At 35.2% G+C, this 18384-nt stretch overlaps 1 protein-coding gene across 2 annotated transcripts in view; it reads right to left on the reverse strand.

Moving 5' to 3' along the window:
• LOC132913102 (lachesin-like) overlaps positions 1-18384 on the reverse strand; it is a 98695-nt gene that overhangs the window by 22103 nt on the left and 58208 nt on the right. For both annotated transcript variants that reach the window (XM_060971076.1, XM_060971075.1), the window contains 2 exons: positions 16195-16301; positions 9147-9332 (listed from right to left, as the gene is read on the reverse strand). In XM_060971076.1, the coding sequence (XP_060827059.1) occupies positions 9147-9332; positions 16195-16301 (293 nt within the window). The remainder of the gene's footprint in view (positions 1-9146; positions 9333-16194; positions 16302-18384) is intronic.

Consider the following 18384-nt stretch of genomic DNA (forward strand, 5'->3'; position numbering starts at 1 on the left):
ACGCGCATGCTACCCAACATTGTTGCGCTGGTTAACAATCTTGAATTTTCACATGTCTCGCACCGCTGGAGCGCTGGTTAAACGTAAACTGCACGTACGCAAATGGATGTGACAAAGAGATGGCGACGAAAAGAGAATACAAAGTTTCGGATAGATTCACCTAGTTTTTCTATTTGCACAGCGAAACTACCGCTCGTTCGTTACTCATTTTCTGCATGATTTCGCTTCTGACTACGCCAGGTTCGAAAACTCAGCAACTTTTATTTGTCCGCTCTCTCTCGCAGGTGTTTTTGTGGGACGAGCGTTTTTTAGTGGTTTCTTCCAACTATGTATTCGTCGCTTTCTTGCATTAGAAGATTTATTACACCTGACGCTCGCTGATTGATTGCGGAAAGATTCGTTCGAGAATGTTTTACTAAAATATTTTCCCTTTGCGAATGATTCTTAAGCTGGTCAGTGGGAAGGAGGTAAGCTCTCTGCGCTTCTTCATGATAGATGCCGATTATTGAAATAGATTTTGGAATGCTCATTTTCTTGAAATCTCCAGTATTTAAAAACCTTCAACACTATTTAATTAAAGGTAAACTCTCTTCTATCCTATATAAGAATTGACGACATTCGGTAAGTAGGACAATGTCCCATGTAAGTACCTATATAAGTACCTATACAAGTAGTGCAGGTTCTAGTCCGAAACGATGCTGGTTATTGATACAAGTCTTTGTCTCAAATAATCGACATTATTGAAGTAGCATCATACACAGAAAATCGCGGTAAGCGCGAAGTCTTACTAGCCGAGTATCTATCAACGAGCAAGCTACTACATTATTTAGCGTACTGTTATAATTCCTTTCAGAGATTCCTGGAGAAAGGGACATAGAACGTGCAAGTTCAATCTGCGTCTGGATTTTATGAAATGATGGTGCATCAAACGACAGGTCATCGCGTCGCGTCGTATCGCGTCCCGTCGTCGGTATAGTCGAAGGACTTGGTTTCACTCTAATATCTTTCTACTCCACTCATGATTTAAGGAAGCTATCCAACAGTCGACAGAAGATGGAGGCACCTGCTCTTACGTCCTACCGCGAGGTGTGCGCATAATTACGAGGATGTAATCTACGTTACGACGAAACTTCAATCGTTATAACCGAGTTGTCTCGCAAGTCACTGAACTGCTTAAAACAGTCTCAACGAATACGTCATTAAGGAGAGACAGGCGGGCAGAGGTGTGTGCCCTTCTCGTCCTCTCTGTTTCTCCGTGGTACCCTTATCCTTTATCCCTGCCACGTGACAGTTCAGTGACAGGCAGACACGTGCCCAAGCGCGTAAACTTGCCGGTGTCACGAGTGAATTATGAAACTTGGCTTCATTCTACGAATTAATTATCGTCTAGTCGGGTAGGACTCTATCAAGGATGTTGATAAATATACGTGTTAATCGAAATAACGCCTGATCGATCAATTCGTTTAGCGACTTCAAATCCGAGCCAGCCTTATAATCGGCTTTAAAGGATCGTTCATCTTTATGATAATCTGCAGTTCAACGAGGCTATTAATTCCTATCAGGAATTGCCGATTCCCTTGCAAAGTGCTTCGCTGCTGTTATTTTGTGTCTTTCTCTTGTGAATATCGATCAAATACCTCAGAGATTATATCTCAACAATAAGATTGGTTTTACCAAGTGCGCATTAAAGAATTCAATTAATTAAGAATTCAATCCCATCAAGTATATGCAAATATAATCAGAGTAATTAAGTTTGACAAGTGTAATTTAGAATTGAGCCATTTGGAGAATTCAAAGTTCAATTTGTATTTCAATTATTCAAATACATTTGTGCAACTCATCCCTTCTATTAAAATTATTTCCGATGTTATAATTTTATGTAAATTCAGATTCAGTTCACTATTCGTTCAATTCGACTCAACTTGTTTTCCTTTCAGGTTCTAATTATCAATCTTTCTTTTGCATAATACGATATAGCTTATTGATAGCAGTTGATATTTATGACACAGAGTTAAATAAGCTAATTCGTTGATAAATCATTATTCTCGAATGGTATCGAGAAGTAGGTACTAGGTAATTTGTGTTATGGATTCGTCTTAAATATTATAAACGAACTGGAAGAGACTGTAATTAAATGATCAACCAAAGTTATCTGAAGTAAAGTTCGGTCGAAGTTTCGTTTGAAGAGATTACATATGTAATCTTCTTCTTGCCGATTATAATCAAGGTGTCGCAACGTTCAGAGTGAAAAAATCGCTGTCCTACGCGCGTCTCCCACTCACATTCGTCATTCTTTTTTGAGAATAAGCCTAAAATTGCTACTTTTGGGGTTGAAAGTAAGAGAGAAAATTCTTAGTAAAGAATTTTTTAGGATAGGATGTAATCTCTTCGAACAAGGCTTTTTATATAATTACTATCGAACATTGGATAAGTTCGTTTGATCGTTTAGTTATGTATCGCACTTCGTTCTTGAGATTTTACATTTAGTTGTTCAGAAACGGCAGTTTTTGACTTCATAGTATCTGTATTTTATATTTTAAATGTTATTTATATATGTTTAAAAAAGGTTTAACAGGGAACTTACATCTCGAACAGAAATTATATACTTTTTTATCCCTATAACACACACAGCTTGGGCAAACGCTTTTGAAGTTACCATGTGTCTTGTGGAATTGTTCGAAAATATTGATATTTTTATCCCGCTTCTGTATAGTGTTCCTTTGATCCACAATAGTGACTGAAGGTTGTTATTTTCTTAATAGATCTCTTTTATCGAAATAAACAGATTTATGATTTCGCCTCTAACTTTTCTTGTTCTCTCCAAAATATTTGAGGATTGCCAATGTTACACGCATAATTCTATGGACTGTACGAACCTCGAGAGTATCAATAAGGATTGATGCCGATTTTGATCCGAGGAGTTTATTATATCAGGGACCTTTTTTACACTTCTTTCGCTGTTTTCTTTATATTCTCGATTTTTATATTAATTAATGTTTATGCACTATATATTCCGTAGCCAGTGTTAAAAACATCGCAGCATATTTCCACATGAAGTTCTTTATTGATTGATTTTTTTAATGGATATAACGTCTTTGAATATTCTAGTACCAGAGTTGCATCCCATGTCAGAGCATACTCAGAATTGATTGACCATAGGCGCTTCTTAAGAATCAGTGATAAGTGGTATCATCGATCTGTACACGTTTAAGGTTCCACAGGATACGTCAATTTCGAAGCGTTCCATCAGAAATTTAAGCAGTTTCTCGAATCGAGCTTATGGTGTTTACGTTATTCTTTTCGCAGGAGTCCGCCATATTATATTGACTTATAGATGTTTATGATATTTTTTCATCGTCGATGATGTCAGCGATTCTAATAAGATAGCTAGCGTTTTCTGCGGTAGCCTTTTCAGTAGGAATGTCTCTCTGATACTCTTCCTACAATCAGCTGCAGGTGATCCCTTCTCGGGTGCTGCTTTGTCCTTTATATATGATAGAGACAGCAGAAGGTTGGGGCACGAGCGCAACGTTCGCTCGCATATAGTCGTTTGAATACGGGATATCATAATTGACCAGTCTAATCCAGATAGCCTCAGCCTTGTTGTTCTTAATTTTTATTAGAGTCTCCAGAATTAATGCGCGTAACGGAAATGCACAGAAGTTTAACCTAGTCCATTTTATTGTGAAAACATCAATTGCACTACCCCCTGGTTTTAGTAACAAAGAGAAAATTTTCTTGCATTTTGCGTTTATGATTGTTGCAAATAGGTCATACTCCAGTCTACCGAACATTTGTACAATCTTATTAAATTCTAAATTGCATAATTCCTCATTTCTCAATCCTTAATAATGCAGCTATATCCTTGTTTTGAAGCGATGGTATATATGATGTGAACAAGTAGTCTTTTTCCTTTTTTGTTCTATTTAGTTGAACCAAACGAGTGGATGTTCTATTTAGCTAATTTTTTCATGAAATTTGATTGTATACCCTGAGATATGTGTTACCTCTTCCCATTCATTTAAATATTCTTTTAGTTTTGTCAATTGAGTGCCACTAGTCGACAGTCAATAGCTGCAGTCGTCGATAGCGATGTTAACTACAGATGTTAACCTTAGGCAGACCATATACACCATAACTGCAAAACCATTGGGACCCGCTAGTTCACGACGCAGCAAGCCAAAGGACGTAATTTACAGTACCTTCAAGTCTTCGCTATCTCTTCCTAGAATCGAGGGTAACGAAGTCCAGGCGTCCGTTCCGAGCGTTAAAAGATTCACGTTTTCTTATAATATTATGTTATATTATAAAATAAAAATATCTCTTCGCGTACTTTCTTACGATTCTTGACAAAATTTAAACCACGCATTCAATGCACAGTTCAATATTCTCCAGTTTTAATTATCCTTTTATTCTGTTGCAAGTATAAAGCGTATATTTGAAAAATATCGCGTAATAACTTTACACTAATTACATGCATTTCACCATTGAATATATTTTGCTATTCATACAAGCTGAATTATAAAAACAAACGCGCAACGAAGAAGCAGGACATTCACGAAGGCAGAGGGAATTAGAAGAAAGTACACTTAATGGAAACCACTTTGCTGAAAAGAACTAACAGCACCTCGTGATTGCGTACAGAATACTATTCCGAATCATCTGATTTACAGATTTTGGTAGCTTGTATATGTGTATATATAGCAGTGTAGTATCGTCGACAAAACAAGGCCTAAAAAGTATCGGGTAAACCATAAACATCGTCGAGAGCAAGATTACAACCGGATGTCTACACATCCTTGCCGCTTACCCTCAATATTCTAAAGGACCCACCATAAAACCATTTTTATGGTTAAGGTCCTTCAGGCCAAAGCAAGCGTTCTTTATAATTTTGCCTATTACGGGAGAAGTGGGGAAATGTGAATCGAGAAGCTAGAGAGTGCGAGTTGCGTTGTCGGGAGAGTGTTGCTAGCGTTGTCGAGAGAGTATGGTCCGTGTGAGAGAGTGAGCGTTGGATACGTTGTGACGAGAGTTGCATTAACGTTGCAATTAATTATTGAGTTGTCTAAAGTACAGTACGTTGTTGCGATTAGTTCATGTTAAATAACTATCGTTTCCTGTCTAATCAACATCTGTCTCAATCCATATTCTTAAATAAACCATCAATATAATTATTTAATTAAGTAGTATATAATTCCGCGATACTACAGTAGATAAAAAGCGAGGAGTTAGTAAATTTAGCTCTCTAGCTCTTGCTCACAGTGTGATTTATTCGGTGAAAAGTTAGCACCGCTCTAGTTAGAGCAGTTTTCCAAAATGGTTTCGCTCGTCTGTTAATCGATCATGATTAATAAAGGGGTAATCATGTAACATCAGACTATTTAGAAATTTCTTATTATTATATTATCTTTACGTGTTTCGAAACAATATATGCGATAACGCAATTACCCAAGTCTCAATATGATAATTTCTTTTAGAACATGTGGCTAATACCTACCATTGACTTCTGTCGACTATTTGTCGACTATTTGTCGATCACAGAAACAATAAGCTTGCGCAGTTTGTTGAACTCATCTCGACGATAACAGTACAAAGGAGAAAGGAAAGAAGCGAGGAGGAAAAGTAATGAATATTATTTCAAAAAACATCATGAAAAATCGCACATGTGTGGTCTGATAACATATAAAAAATTATTTTTTACATACGATCGAATTGATATTATTGTAGTATCGGGTAAAACCCTGGAGAAAATCTTAATGTACTACAGGTAAAAAAAATTAAAGTGCTGACAGGTCTAGGAAAGATGAGAGGTCCCGATAAAATTTTCTTCGTTACCTAGGGACGATTATTGAAAAATGGTACTACAGCTAAAGCCGAGTCAATTGCTTGAAACGATTCATTTTGAGCCAACTCCGTGAATAATAACAATTAAAGCGACTGTCCTCCATTAAATGTACAGCGCGAAGCAACCAGATGAAATTCCCTTTCACGGCGTCTCCCATAAACATATTTCATTCCGAGGTGCATTGTGTTTGCTGCGCAATCGGCACTACAAGCATATCCGAAAGGAACCACTGTTCAAATCGCACGAAAACAAGCAGGAAAATATGGTTAACCGAAACTAAACTGCTTATAGAAATTCCCTCATTTCCTACGAAAAGGTGACAGAGTTTTCCCACTCGACCAAAGTGTACAGAATGGGAGGGAAGGATGGAGGAAAAGATAGAGATAGAGATAGAGACAGAGAGAGAAAGAGGAATTTGAAACTATGGCATTTTCGACAGTATTCCTCGCGTTCAGTACTTAGAGATCCTGTAACACTCAAAGCGAAGAAGTGGATCTTTAAGTTGGCGACGATTACTGTTCTTTCTCCCTCTCTCTTTCTCTCTCTCTCTCTCTCTCTCTCTTTCTCTCTCTCTCTTGTAAGGAAGGAAGTGAGGAAGGAAGGAAGGAAGGAAGGAAAGAAGGAAGGAAGGAAGGAAGGAAGGTAGGAAGGAAGGAAGTGAGGAAGGAAGGAAGGAAGGAAGGAAGGAAAGAAGGAAGGAAGGAAGGAAGGAAGGAAAGAAGGAAGGAAGGAAGAAAGGAAGGAAAGAAGGAAGGAAGGAAGTACTTTGTACAGTAGTTTGAAAAACACTGCATTTTTTTTAAATCTAATATAACTGAAATATAAAAAAATGACGCAATAAATGAATACACGTTTATGAAACAAAACAATAAAGAATGATATGCGTAGTGATGATTAATATATGATTTAATTATATTCATGGCAAAGTTAGCTTTATCAAGTCTAGTAAACACGAAAATAGTCATCGCTATCGAAGAAGGATAATCTAGCAGATTTTGTTTTTACAAGCTCCTTCAACAGGAAAAATAGCTTATGAGAGAAAGTTTCGTAGTAACGATAAGAGGTTACGGGGGAATTTCAGAACTTGGAGTATGTATTTATAAACGAACTAGAAAATTTTATCACAGAAACAACTGTATTAATGAAACTAGTGCTGGTTAAAAAAATACGTTATAATCTTAACAAAGACAGGGTGAGTTCCTTGAAATAAATATTTTTCAACCGTATTTAAAAGTGAAGGAAACTATTGGAAGTTACATCTAATTTTACAGTAAACTTGACTTGATATTTATAGAAATTTCACCATTATAAAATATCGACACATTATATTTAAAGTGTTAATTACAAATTACATTGGAATTATAATCATAAATAATAATCTTGATCAGTTTTGTAGAATATTTAATCTGAGGCATGATAGAATCTGGAAAATATAAGAAAGGTCGTTAAAAGTTATGAAGAGATTTTTTTTAATTATACTTTCGAGAAACATCATTACTGCTTGAATAGAATGCGACTGTCATTTGCCAATTGCATGGGAGGCATTATTTTTACAGCTTTATTGGTATCAGGAATGCATTGTACTCTTTTTTTTAGGAGTAAAATTTTATTCCACCGTGAATTCTGTGTTCACGGCTGCGTTGAAATTTTTTGCGCAGAAAGGAAATGGGTCGTCCCGCTGCTCGTCAATTTTATGCAAGGTTATTTATCTTGCACGCTTCTAAAAGAAATCAAATTTGTGCAATAGATAAAGATACAAATTTTACGCGCGCATTTAGATCACAAGCTTATGTGTCGCAGATCATCGATAAGATTTAACTTCGAGATAAGTTCTACGATTTTCCGAATTGTAGAATAACCCATACCCTGTTCGAATTATTAGAAAAAGAATGTATCAACATTAAGTATGAAAAAAGATCAATCGACATGTTTTACTTTCTTAAATAAAAAATACTGATAAGAGATTTATAGCAAATTTTTCATTAATAGTAACAGAAATACATGTCGCTAAGTAGTATCTAATAAAGCTTGCTCTTCGTTACGAAGAAAATGATCGAAGCCTAAGTGTTATTTCCAAAGTGTTCATAAGCGAGAGCTGACATTCCTGAACTAGCTGAGACAGCTTGTTAAGTTTCCTGGTATGCCATGCTCCTGCAGCTTCTAGAGAAATACCTTCGATACTTGCAGAGATTGTAACATCGTAGGTAACTAATACAGCCCCCCCCCGCTACCCGTACTAAATTTCCATATTTCAGTTACGTAGTGTATAGCAACTGCTATTTGTATCTATCACGACGCCAATCATAAAAATCACTAGGAGCTGCCACAAATATGACATTGCTTTCTTAATTCGATAGTTTGTATTATTGTACGAATGATTAGATAAATATTGAACTAATATTGCATTACCATGCAGTAATGCTAGGTAATCAGAATTACACGGATACAAATTCCGTTAAAGAAACTCGATCATATCCCATCTCTGCCATTTAAAGATTTCGTAAAGTAATAGTAATAAGAGCAATAATAATTAATAAGTAACATAGCAGTACGATATATTATACATTTATGGAAATAAGAGATTTCTCTCCGAAAAACAAAATTTGGCGTCTTTTCTTTGTTACTTTTATAAATATGAATAAGCTTTTTTCAACAGTTTACTATGTTCGATAGATCGAGTAACCACTCCGCGAAGACCATTTATTTAAGTTGTTCATACATGAATCGCGTATCGACAAATTAAAATGTGCAAATTCCATTTGTCACGTGAAAAAAACCGTGTAGAACATCGTATCGAAAAAGGATACAGAGGCGAACACCTAATTGGGATTGATGTGCCCCACAACTGACGTGCATCCTAGAACTTTACTGATCTAAATAGTGTAGGTGGTACCGTTTCCAATTAGTTATTTCACCAAGTTTCTCGATCTGCCACGATACGTCCTACCGGTTAAACTGTGTGCAAAAAGCTCTGACTCTCACCGTTTGATCACTGAAAACGCTCAAAATAGCAACCAACTAAACGCACTTAATAGTCATCTGCATTTAAATAAATATTCCGTTTCTTGCATTGGTTTTCACTCTTGAAGAAAGGTTAAATATTAAAGAAAATCTTTGAAATTCGAAGTTCTTAATTAACTATTTTTATAATCTTTCATTTTTATCTGTTTTTAGTTCATCCTCTAATCGAATACTTTATACATTAGTATAATTATTATGGTGTAATTTAGTTGGGTTTTCTATTATTATTATACAGTTTCACTATTGGAATAATTTCGAAGAAATGGTATCATAAACTTACCTGACTTTTCATCGGATCTGTGTTAATCTGACACATGTAGAGCCCCTCGTCTTCCTTTTGCACGTTCTTTATGTGGAGATTCCACATGGTATGATCGCTATGAGATACCGAGACCCTGTTATTGTGAGTTATTACGTGATCGTGGATCGCCTGGATCGCCTTAGTATCTACTTTCAGCCACCCAATCTGCGGAAATATTTATTTATTACGAGAAATTCAACGCAAACAATTAATTTGAAAGCCTGAATATGCAGAATTGCAGTATTTTAAACTTTCGATAAAATGGATTCAATGAAAATTAGGAAAAATCGTTTCGCGCTATTCTTCGTATAAATCACGAAGAAAATTAATTATTCTTCTAAACTCGATTTACTATCCTATTCTTTAACCATAACTTTGTTCACAAGCAAACGTACAACTTAAAAAAAAAGCTGCGTCATACAAAATCAATTTATTCATAGCTTATAATTAGAAAAAAACATACGTAAAGCGACGTTTCAGACGCAATGAAACGACGGTTACTTGGAAAGGTGCGACGAAGCGTCGGCTTTTTGAAATTGGCTTTAATTCAATTTAGCGAGCAATTTACTAGAACCACGCAGGTTGAACCTATTAGTCAAGTGTAAGTCCTCCCCCCGGTCAGATCGAAAGGGTTAATGAGACGGTGGCACACTGAGCAAACGAGGACGATCAGAGGGCACAGACGTGTTCATGGATTTCGACGGTCGAGAACACCGCAATTTCCCTATAGATAGGTCGAATACGGAATACAAACAAGCCAGATACCTACGCCACGACCGGAGAGACACGTATAGGCGGCGCGTACGCGTCTTCTATCTCCTTGGCCAAACTTCGGAGCGATATTTGCATTTTCCTTAGAATATTCCAAATCTCGGTAAGTCGCAGAGGCATGCTATGGGGGATCTCGAGAAACGCTTGTATTAACAGAAAAGTGGTTACCGGATGTGCTTGAGGGATGTCGTAATGGTGTTCGAAATTGTTTTCGGAGAGTAGCTCTCGCTCCTAGAAAGATGTAATTGAAATTTATTCCTACCATACCTGTGGTTTACTAGTGATTCTACAGAAGTGGCAGTTTCTTGCGGCTCCCACTTTTTAACACTTTCAAAAACGTTAGATTGTATTATATTTGCGTGGCAGAGGAAGATAAGAGCTATAATTTCATAAGCAAATTATAAGGAACTAACAATTTAATTTATTGATATTCAAAAATTACTTTTTTACATAATATTCTCAATCCCTTACTATATCACAACTACAAAATTTACTCTAAAACATACACTCAGTAAACGAATCAAGTTTTTTTACTAATTTTCCCTTTTTATATACAGGGTGCGCCGTTAGAATCCGGACAAAAGAAGTTTTGTGCAGAAAGTTGTTTATTTAAGTCAATACACAAAAACACATGAAAATGTTGTTATATCTCATTTAAAGGGTCCTTGCTGAGAACTTTTATTCTATGTAACCACCCTCTGCCTCTATGACCTGCTCTATTCTTGCTCTAAAGCGCGAGCACGCTGACTTCAACTGGTCGCGTTTAATTGTCGCGAATTCTGACTCGATAGCAGCTCGTAGGGAGTTGACGTTGGGGTGCCTGCATTTATTAGTTTGTCTCTCGATAACGCCCCACACGTAATAGTCCAATGGGTTTAGGTCGGGACTGTTAGGAGGCCAGAAATCTTTCGACCAAAACATGTCCACATTGTCAGAGAGCCAATTTTGAACAAGATGACTTGTGTGAGCAGGTGCGCCATCTTGTTGAAATAAATACGGCCTTCCAGAAGCCGTAATTTCCATCCACGGCTTTATTACTGTCTTCAGGACCTCCAAATAAACCTCCTTTGTGATTCTTTCGCCTTTTTGGAAGAAGTGCGGAGGCATGACGTCGCCCTCACTTGAGACAACGCTCAAAACGTGAACACTTGCTGGAAATTTGGTTTTGCCCACAACAAAATTAAATTACCGTCGATCTTGGGTAGCTAAAGAATTTTATAATTTCGACCGGCGTTCTCCCGGCGCGAAGACTTTCTATAATCGCCGCTCTTCTATCGTATTCCGGGTTTTGCTTAACGAGTTCTGTCATTTTGAGGTTATAGAAGACTTATTGACATATTTAACTAACTTCAGAGTCAATCAGCACAAACATCTGAATTCTAATATGGTGGGAACTACAAATTGAATTCTGTCCGAATTCTAACGGCGCACCCTGTATATTTTACAATAGTCATATTTATCGTTCACATTTATTTTTATTTTAATCGACTTCATTTTATTGATAAGAAGTATCTGCAATCTTTGTCACTACTTTTATGTCCCAGTTCCCTACTTGTGAAATTATTTCTAAAAAAAGAATATTTATGACATTAAGAAAGAAATTACGCGAAGTAAGGCAAAAGCAATTTAATGAAGTCAATGTACTTTGCACTCTTATATTTTGTAATCGGTGGTCATTTTCGGTTAGGTAAAATTATTGATTCATTGCAATCACCTGTTGCAGACAATCAGTTTTTCTGTCTTCTGGTTCGTATTATATTTCAAATTTATTATCTTTATCAAGTTTTATTTAATGTAACGTAAATACAACGTTGGCATTCTATTTTCTTTTTAATATCAGAGTTGAATAGTAATTTGCTTGAGAATTTTTTACATTTAACCTCAAAGTTCTCAGTCCCATGTCAAACAATATGGTAAGGAATGAAAGAAGTATCTAGAGGCCTCATAAAAGTGTTTGTCGATTGTATTTATAATATATATATGTGAAATACTAGTATTAATACTAATACTTAAAGAATGTCATGCAGTATTTAGGTTAAGTTATAATTCAGTCCTAGTTGTTACCAAATGTTACCTGGTGTACAGTTTCTTTATTTTAGTTTACAATACAGAACGTAAGATTGATCAGTAATTTTTTTATACAAGTAACAATTATTCATTAGTTTTAAAAATGCAATGATTTTGGTTTTGAAGTTTAACAGACAATAGTCAAGATTTATAACTACTTCGTTTATGATTAATAAGTATTGATTGTTTTTTAAATTTAATTATTTCTTTTCACTATCAAGTTTAACTAACAATTATCAAGACTGATAGTTCGTTTATAATTTAGGTGATTGCTACGTACCAGTGATGTATGAAATTGGATGTCCAAATTTCGTAAATAATCCTTGAGAAGACTAATTACCTTTTAACTAATTCTTTGTGATAAAACATGTGAGGAAACATTTGTTTATTTTTCAAGTATAAAATATTAAATACAGCTGATTTCACGAGATTTTTACCTCAAATACCTTCTCAGTCCCCTGTAGATAGCGTTTAAAAAAGTTCCGATAGAATCGCATATATTTATTTAAATGTGTGGTCACTTTTGTAGCAATAGTGACACTCCTCTGCCAAATCTGAAGCTTGTTACAATTCATAAATTAGGTGAGAAAGTGTGTGGACATAACCACTGCCAAATTATTATTATTTCCATTCCTGTAAAATCACTCGTATCTGATCCAGAAATTTAAACGAAAAGGCTAGTTACGAAAAGGAGCTACATAAACTATTCAGTGCTAAAAATCGTTATATAATAAATTAATTTCATAAGAGTTGAGACTTTGTCCTCTGTTCTCTCTAATCTCTCTAATAATAATCCTCTCTGATCTCTGAATAATCTAATCCTCTCTGGAATCTCTTTATTAATAGTTTTATTTCTATCGCTGTAAGTATGAATCTGTGACTTGAACAATTCTAATGGAATTTTCAGAATATGATGCAATCAGGTTTAATTGGCTGGCCTAAAATTCGTCGGATAGAAGGTATTGAATTACGAAATAATCTAGCAAAAATTGCGAATGCACGCTTCATCCGTATCGTCAGACTTACTATGGCTGAGCATTAAGCCTTAAATGAAAAATTAGCAGCAGTTGCTCGTTACCACTTTACTCTCGCATAATGTCATTAGACGCTCGTAACCAGATTATTTATCTCTTTATAGCTGTGCCAAAGCGTTCTTAACGAGAGGGAACAGGCTTGTTGCTACACAACTCCTCCCCCTCATCTTCTATGAACGCTACCCTTTGAATTTTCAACGTCATCCCTTTGCAATAGTAATAATGGATAAAATAATCCACCTATCCATTTTTCTGATTCGTCGAAATTAAAACAGGCGTTACACAGACGGTCCTCATTACGATAAACCATGCGATTTTCCATATGTGTAATCGGATACTTATAGGCTAATGTTTGTTTCAAAAGAACAAACATCAATTTATTCACCTGACTGTTTCTAATTTCTTCGAAAACCGCTAGCTTAAATGCTGATAACGTAGAAGATATTAAAGCTGCCGTTGAAAAAACTGAGCAGTAATAAATTTAATAATAGCGAACAGAAATTTTGTATTAATCTTTTTATAGTTCCTTCTACGTTGTTCTATCTTTCTTGTTTCTTTCGTGGAAAAAAATAAAAACTTATCCCATGTTCTAATTGAATGTCATACAACGACAAAACCGATCAACTGACTAACTCTACATCGAACAGATATGCATGTTCTATGACTGCGTCCAAACTGACAACGCATTTCTAGTTGCTCGAACTGTTTGAAATTTGATCCTCTTTCGTATTGCAATGCAGACTGTCATAATAGAATACTTTATCGATTTGTAAAGTACAAAAAAGATCTGCAATGGCTACAAAACTTATTTACCCATTCGATAGAGCGTCTTTTTATCAATTTTTATATTCCATTTTCATAGTATCAAATTTTTTAATCCTATAAGAGTGCTACTAAAAATAATAGCAAATTTTTAAAGTAGTTGAACCTAATTAGTATATAACATCATATACTGTAGCATGTATAGACATTAGTAGCAACGTTGTTGTACAACTGACCGACGGAAATCGAACCATTTTATTTTTTGTTGCACCTCACGCACAACGTTCGAACCTGACCACAGGCTCATGACAAACTGTAAACATTGACCAGATTTTGGGTATTCGAGAGGATCGTTTTCGCCATCATGTGGACAGAACAACACTAATGCAACGACGTAACTCTTTTATTTTAAATTTGTTGTTAATCAAAATTTCATTAACATATTGATGAAATGTTTCTGATTAAAAACACGACGTTATAAAATTTTATATAAATATAGAGATTGGATACTGTCATATTGTCGAACTTTATAACAACATCGTATTTAGTTTTATATTAAGCAGAAAAATCTAACCAATGTGTTAATGAAATTTTTATTAACAACAAATTTAAAACAAAAAAGATGTCGTTGCATTAGTGTTATCTCACTGATACAAAGGCAAAAACGATCTTACTGTATAATTCTTCTGTACGGCCCTTTCAAGTGCCCAGAATCTGGTCAATATTTATTTTCGTAATAAACCGGTCGCTGATGATTCGGCTTACGAGGCTTTCCTTTTTCTAGGTTAGCTTTTTCCCCATCGAATTGTCGTATGATAGACATATTGTTCTTTTTTATATCATATTGTCGTACGACCAACGTGTTACCCTTTTCTATCTGCATCGCTGTTCTTCTTCATATTGCCGTGCGATTGGCGTATATGGGCACTGCCGTATTGTTACGTAACCGATAGTAAGACAGTCATTCGGACTTGTCGCTGTGCGACGTTCGATTAGAATACAGCCCTATGCTTGAATTATATTCATAACGTCGATAAATTAATTGAACTCTAATCATCTTGATGCGTTTGAGTCGTGAAATTTAAATTCCTTTACAACTAGGATATTTAGTTGTATTCGGTGTCAAATAAGCTTCAAGGATTCGGAGCAACTGATTAATTGATTACAGCAAGAGAGCTACCACTAGCTAATTTAGCTAATTCAGCTAGTGCTCCAAACAGATATACCAGCTGTGTTCTTATATTTACGATTTAAGTCCTACTTAAAACAAAATGGTAATGCGTGCAAAGAATAATATGGCCTCGTTATTTATATAACATGGATGACGATGTAGTTAAATTTACATCGTTCCAGCCGATCTCGTTAAGGCGCAAAATTGAGATTTTTCAATCTGTTATTCCTTCCGTCATAATATTCTTCTCCCTCTTCATGAGGGAGGGGTAATGTACACACGATGATGCGTAACGAAATTGTCTTCGTTGTTGTGGATATGAAATCTAATACGACAGGGGAAATGGCTCTATTTTTGTGTTCAAACATAAGGATGTGGTGGCAGGAAGGACATCGAATTAAAAAGAGTGCTTGTGAATTTAGTGACATATGAGTTGTTTGAGAAATTGGTTTTCGTGACAAAGATTCTTTACTTGGACAAAAGAATGTGATCTAGAATTTACTATGATCGATTTTTCTTTTTGTACATATGTATTCGGTCCAGATAAATAGATTCCAAACCAGGATTTGTACAGAAAAGATTCTTAAGTACATGCTGCACTTACTAGTCATGGGTTTAATAAGCTATTTATTTTAATGTGCATTTACTATTGGATTTTGGATCGGATTTTCATTAGATGCGCCATATAAGATAGAGGACATTTTTAAATATTTCTATTATTATATTTTAATATAATAATAGAATATTATATTTATATTATATTATATCTAATAATCTATATCTAATAATGAATAATAATAATAAAAATTATGATCATATGAAAATCTCCTTAAAACAAAGATACACAGTGTTTCGTTTATAAATCCACGTAGCAGATGTAAGGAAAAGTTTGAAAAGAAAATTGTAGAAAAGAAATTAAGTTCCAATTCATCCCTCTACTTCAAGAGCTACTATGATTTTATCATGATGCTTTTTCCGAGTTTTATCCAATCATGAAACGTGAGAAGATCTGAATAAATAGTAATTCCAAGGTTGCGATTCGCAATGAATCTTTCCTAAAACCTTTACACGATGGATAAAATGATAGTAAGGTAGACGAGAAAAGAAAGTTAAATATATTCATTCAAAAATGTGGTTAGTATCGTGTGTCCCATACGAAAATTCTTCATCAGAAGAATTTTGTATGTCTGCAGTTGATGAATTTTCACTAGGGGAAACTTACCCTGTAGCCCCCCAAATGATTGACCAGACACGTAAAGGTTGCGTCCCTTCCCAGCGATACTGTTACATTTTTTATAGTATCAGCGAATTCTGGTGGAAAAGCACCGCCTGAAACAGATATAATGCGTGTGAGAAACTATTTAGATTTGCATATCTTGCTCGCTGTAATTTAAAGAAAAAACATAACATGACGTTCATTTACTAAGCGAGACACAGTTGGTAAAGACTGACCGAAGTGGAGAGCAGGAAACAAAATTAGTTTTGTCCAGTACACAGAATATTTCATACTCGTGGAGACCTGAAAAAATCGATCCCGTGATTCTAATTAATAACTAAATATAAAAGTTACTCAAACTCAACGTTGATATGAAATACAATTTTTGAAGTATCAGTTGCAAAATTTGTCGACTCGAAACTTGTAAAGCTACTAGATTGGCAAATGGAATATTTAATCTAGACTTAATGAAATGTTTTTACGTTTCGTATCAGTCACTATTTGCTTCGTTGATGTGTAGTACATTCGGTGTTTAACAAAGTTTCCTCTTCCAACATATATAAATTTTTAAATACATACATCAGAAATGATGGAGTACAGGCGATAAAGCACAACACGACATCAATTTAATATATTTTACAATGATACGGACATTTAATTCATTTACGACTTACGTAACAATACAAATTACGATATTTACGATATTTATTATAATACAATAACTTTATTTCTTTTAATAGCTCTAACTGCTTAAACTGAATTTAAAAGTAATTTCTTTCTATGTGGAATTAATTTATATTTCAGAAGAATGCAATTTCATAAATACATACATACATATTTGGTAAAAATTAACGTATCGCCGTTTATTCAAATTTTCCACTTATTGTTGGATAAACTCAATCTATTAAATGTACTATTTGGTATCGCGATTTTCAGCAGAAACAGATATAAAATTTTCCAATGTTATTAATTTATCCTTTCGAAAACAACCTGTTTTCCTCGTGAAAAACTTTAAAATCGTTCTACATACAGACATACATACATATAACTAACAGGTCTGAGTACAAAGAAGTTTCGTGGTTTCTTAAGGTTGTTTCAAGATGAACGAATTCCGAGAAAAATACTGACTTTTTCCTAGTCTGTTGGATGCAATTTGATTGTAACTTGTAACTGCTTGTCATTTCTTTTCATCTGGCATATCTAGAGAACGTATTGCTTCCTCTATTTTTCCGCCACGATGCTCAATAACGTTTTTCCTATCAATATCCAAGAAATAAATGGAAATATTCTATTATAATCGTTCAACGAAACAACAAGAAATATTCAATGAAAATTCGCAAGAATCAAATTTCCTGCTGAATCGCTCTTTTTCATCAAACAGGTTTCCTTCTTTTTTTGTGTGTGTAGTAAATAAATCGTTAATGCATTCGGAGAAATTTCAGAATACAGAACCACTGTAGAGATCAAAATTTTGTGGAATAGAAAATCGTATAAATAAGAATACTAGTTTCGTTCTTTCCTTTACACTGTCATCCGCAATATCGAGAAACTACTCTTTCTCGATCTGTTTCATAAATGATATGACGCGACATGACGTAATCCGGTGAGAAAATGTCGTCTTGCCACCGTTCTCATAACAATTATTAGAATCACGTCTTTGAATGAAAAAGCGGCAGAATAAATCTTCGGTTCGCTGTCGCTGTCGCGCAAAATCCCTACTCAAAAGCTGCTGTCGACGAACAGAGTGCAAGTCCAATTAGAAGCCGCCGCGGCCAGCGGGAGATCGTATCCCAAAAGCATGAAATTACAATAATTAGCTGGATGCTGTTCGTGCTCGGGACTTTTAAACCTCTTTTCCGCGCCATGTCAAAAGTACAGAAGAAGGAAGGGAAAAAATGTCAAGCGACAGCAACCGACAGAAAAGGAAAGAAACAGAAGAAACGTAAAGAAAATGAAAGGAAAGAGATGACAAAAAGGAAAATACGGAAAGAAGGAAGGGAAGAATGGAAAGTTTAAGTAAAAGAGCCGAACTGAGAAGTCACGGGATAATGAAATAAGAAGCACGACACTTTTGAATTAAAGGGGGTAAGGTAGCACTCGTGAGGTAAACTGCAGGACAAAAGGGGCAGAAAGAGGAATTCTGGAACAAAGATAAGCTCAAAGTCAAGCCGTGGGGTCTTGAAGGAGACAAGCTTG

This window comes from Bombus pascuorum, chromosome 13 (assembly GCF_905332965.1).
Source record: "Bombus pascuorum chromosome 13, iyBomPasc1.1, whole genome shotgun sequence".
In the NCBI taxonomy this organism is placed as follows: Eukaryota; Metazoa; Arthropoda; class Insecta; order Hymenoptera; family Apidae; genus Bombus; species Bombus pascuorum.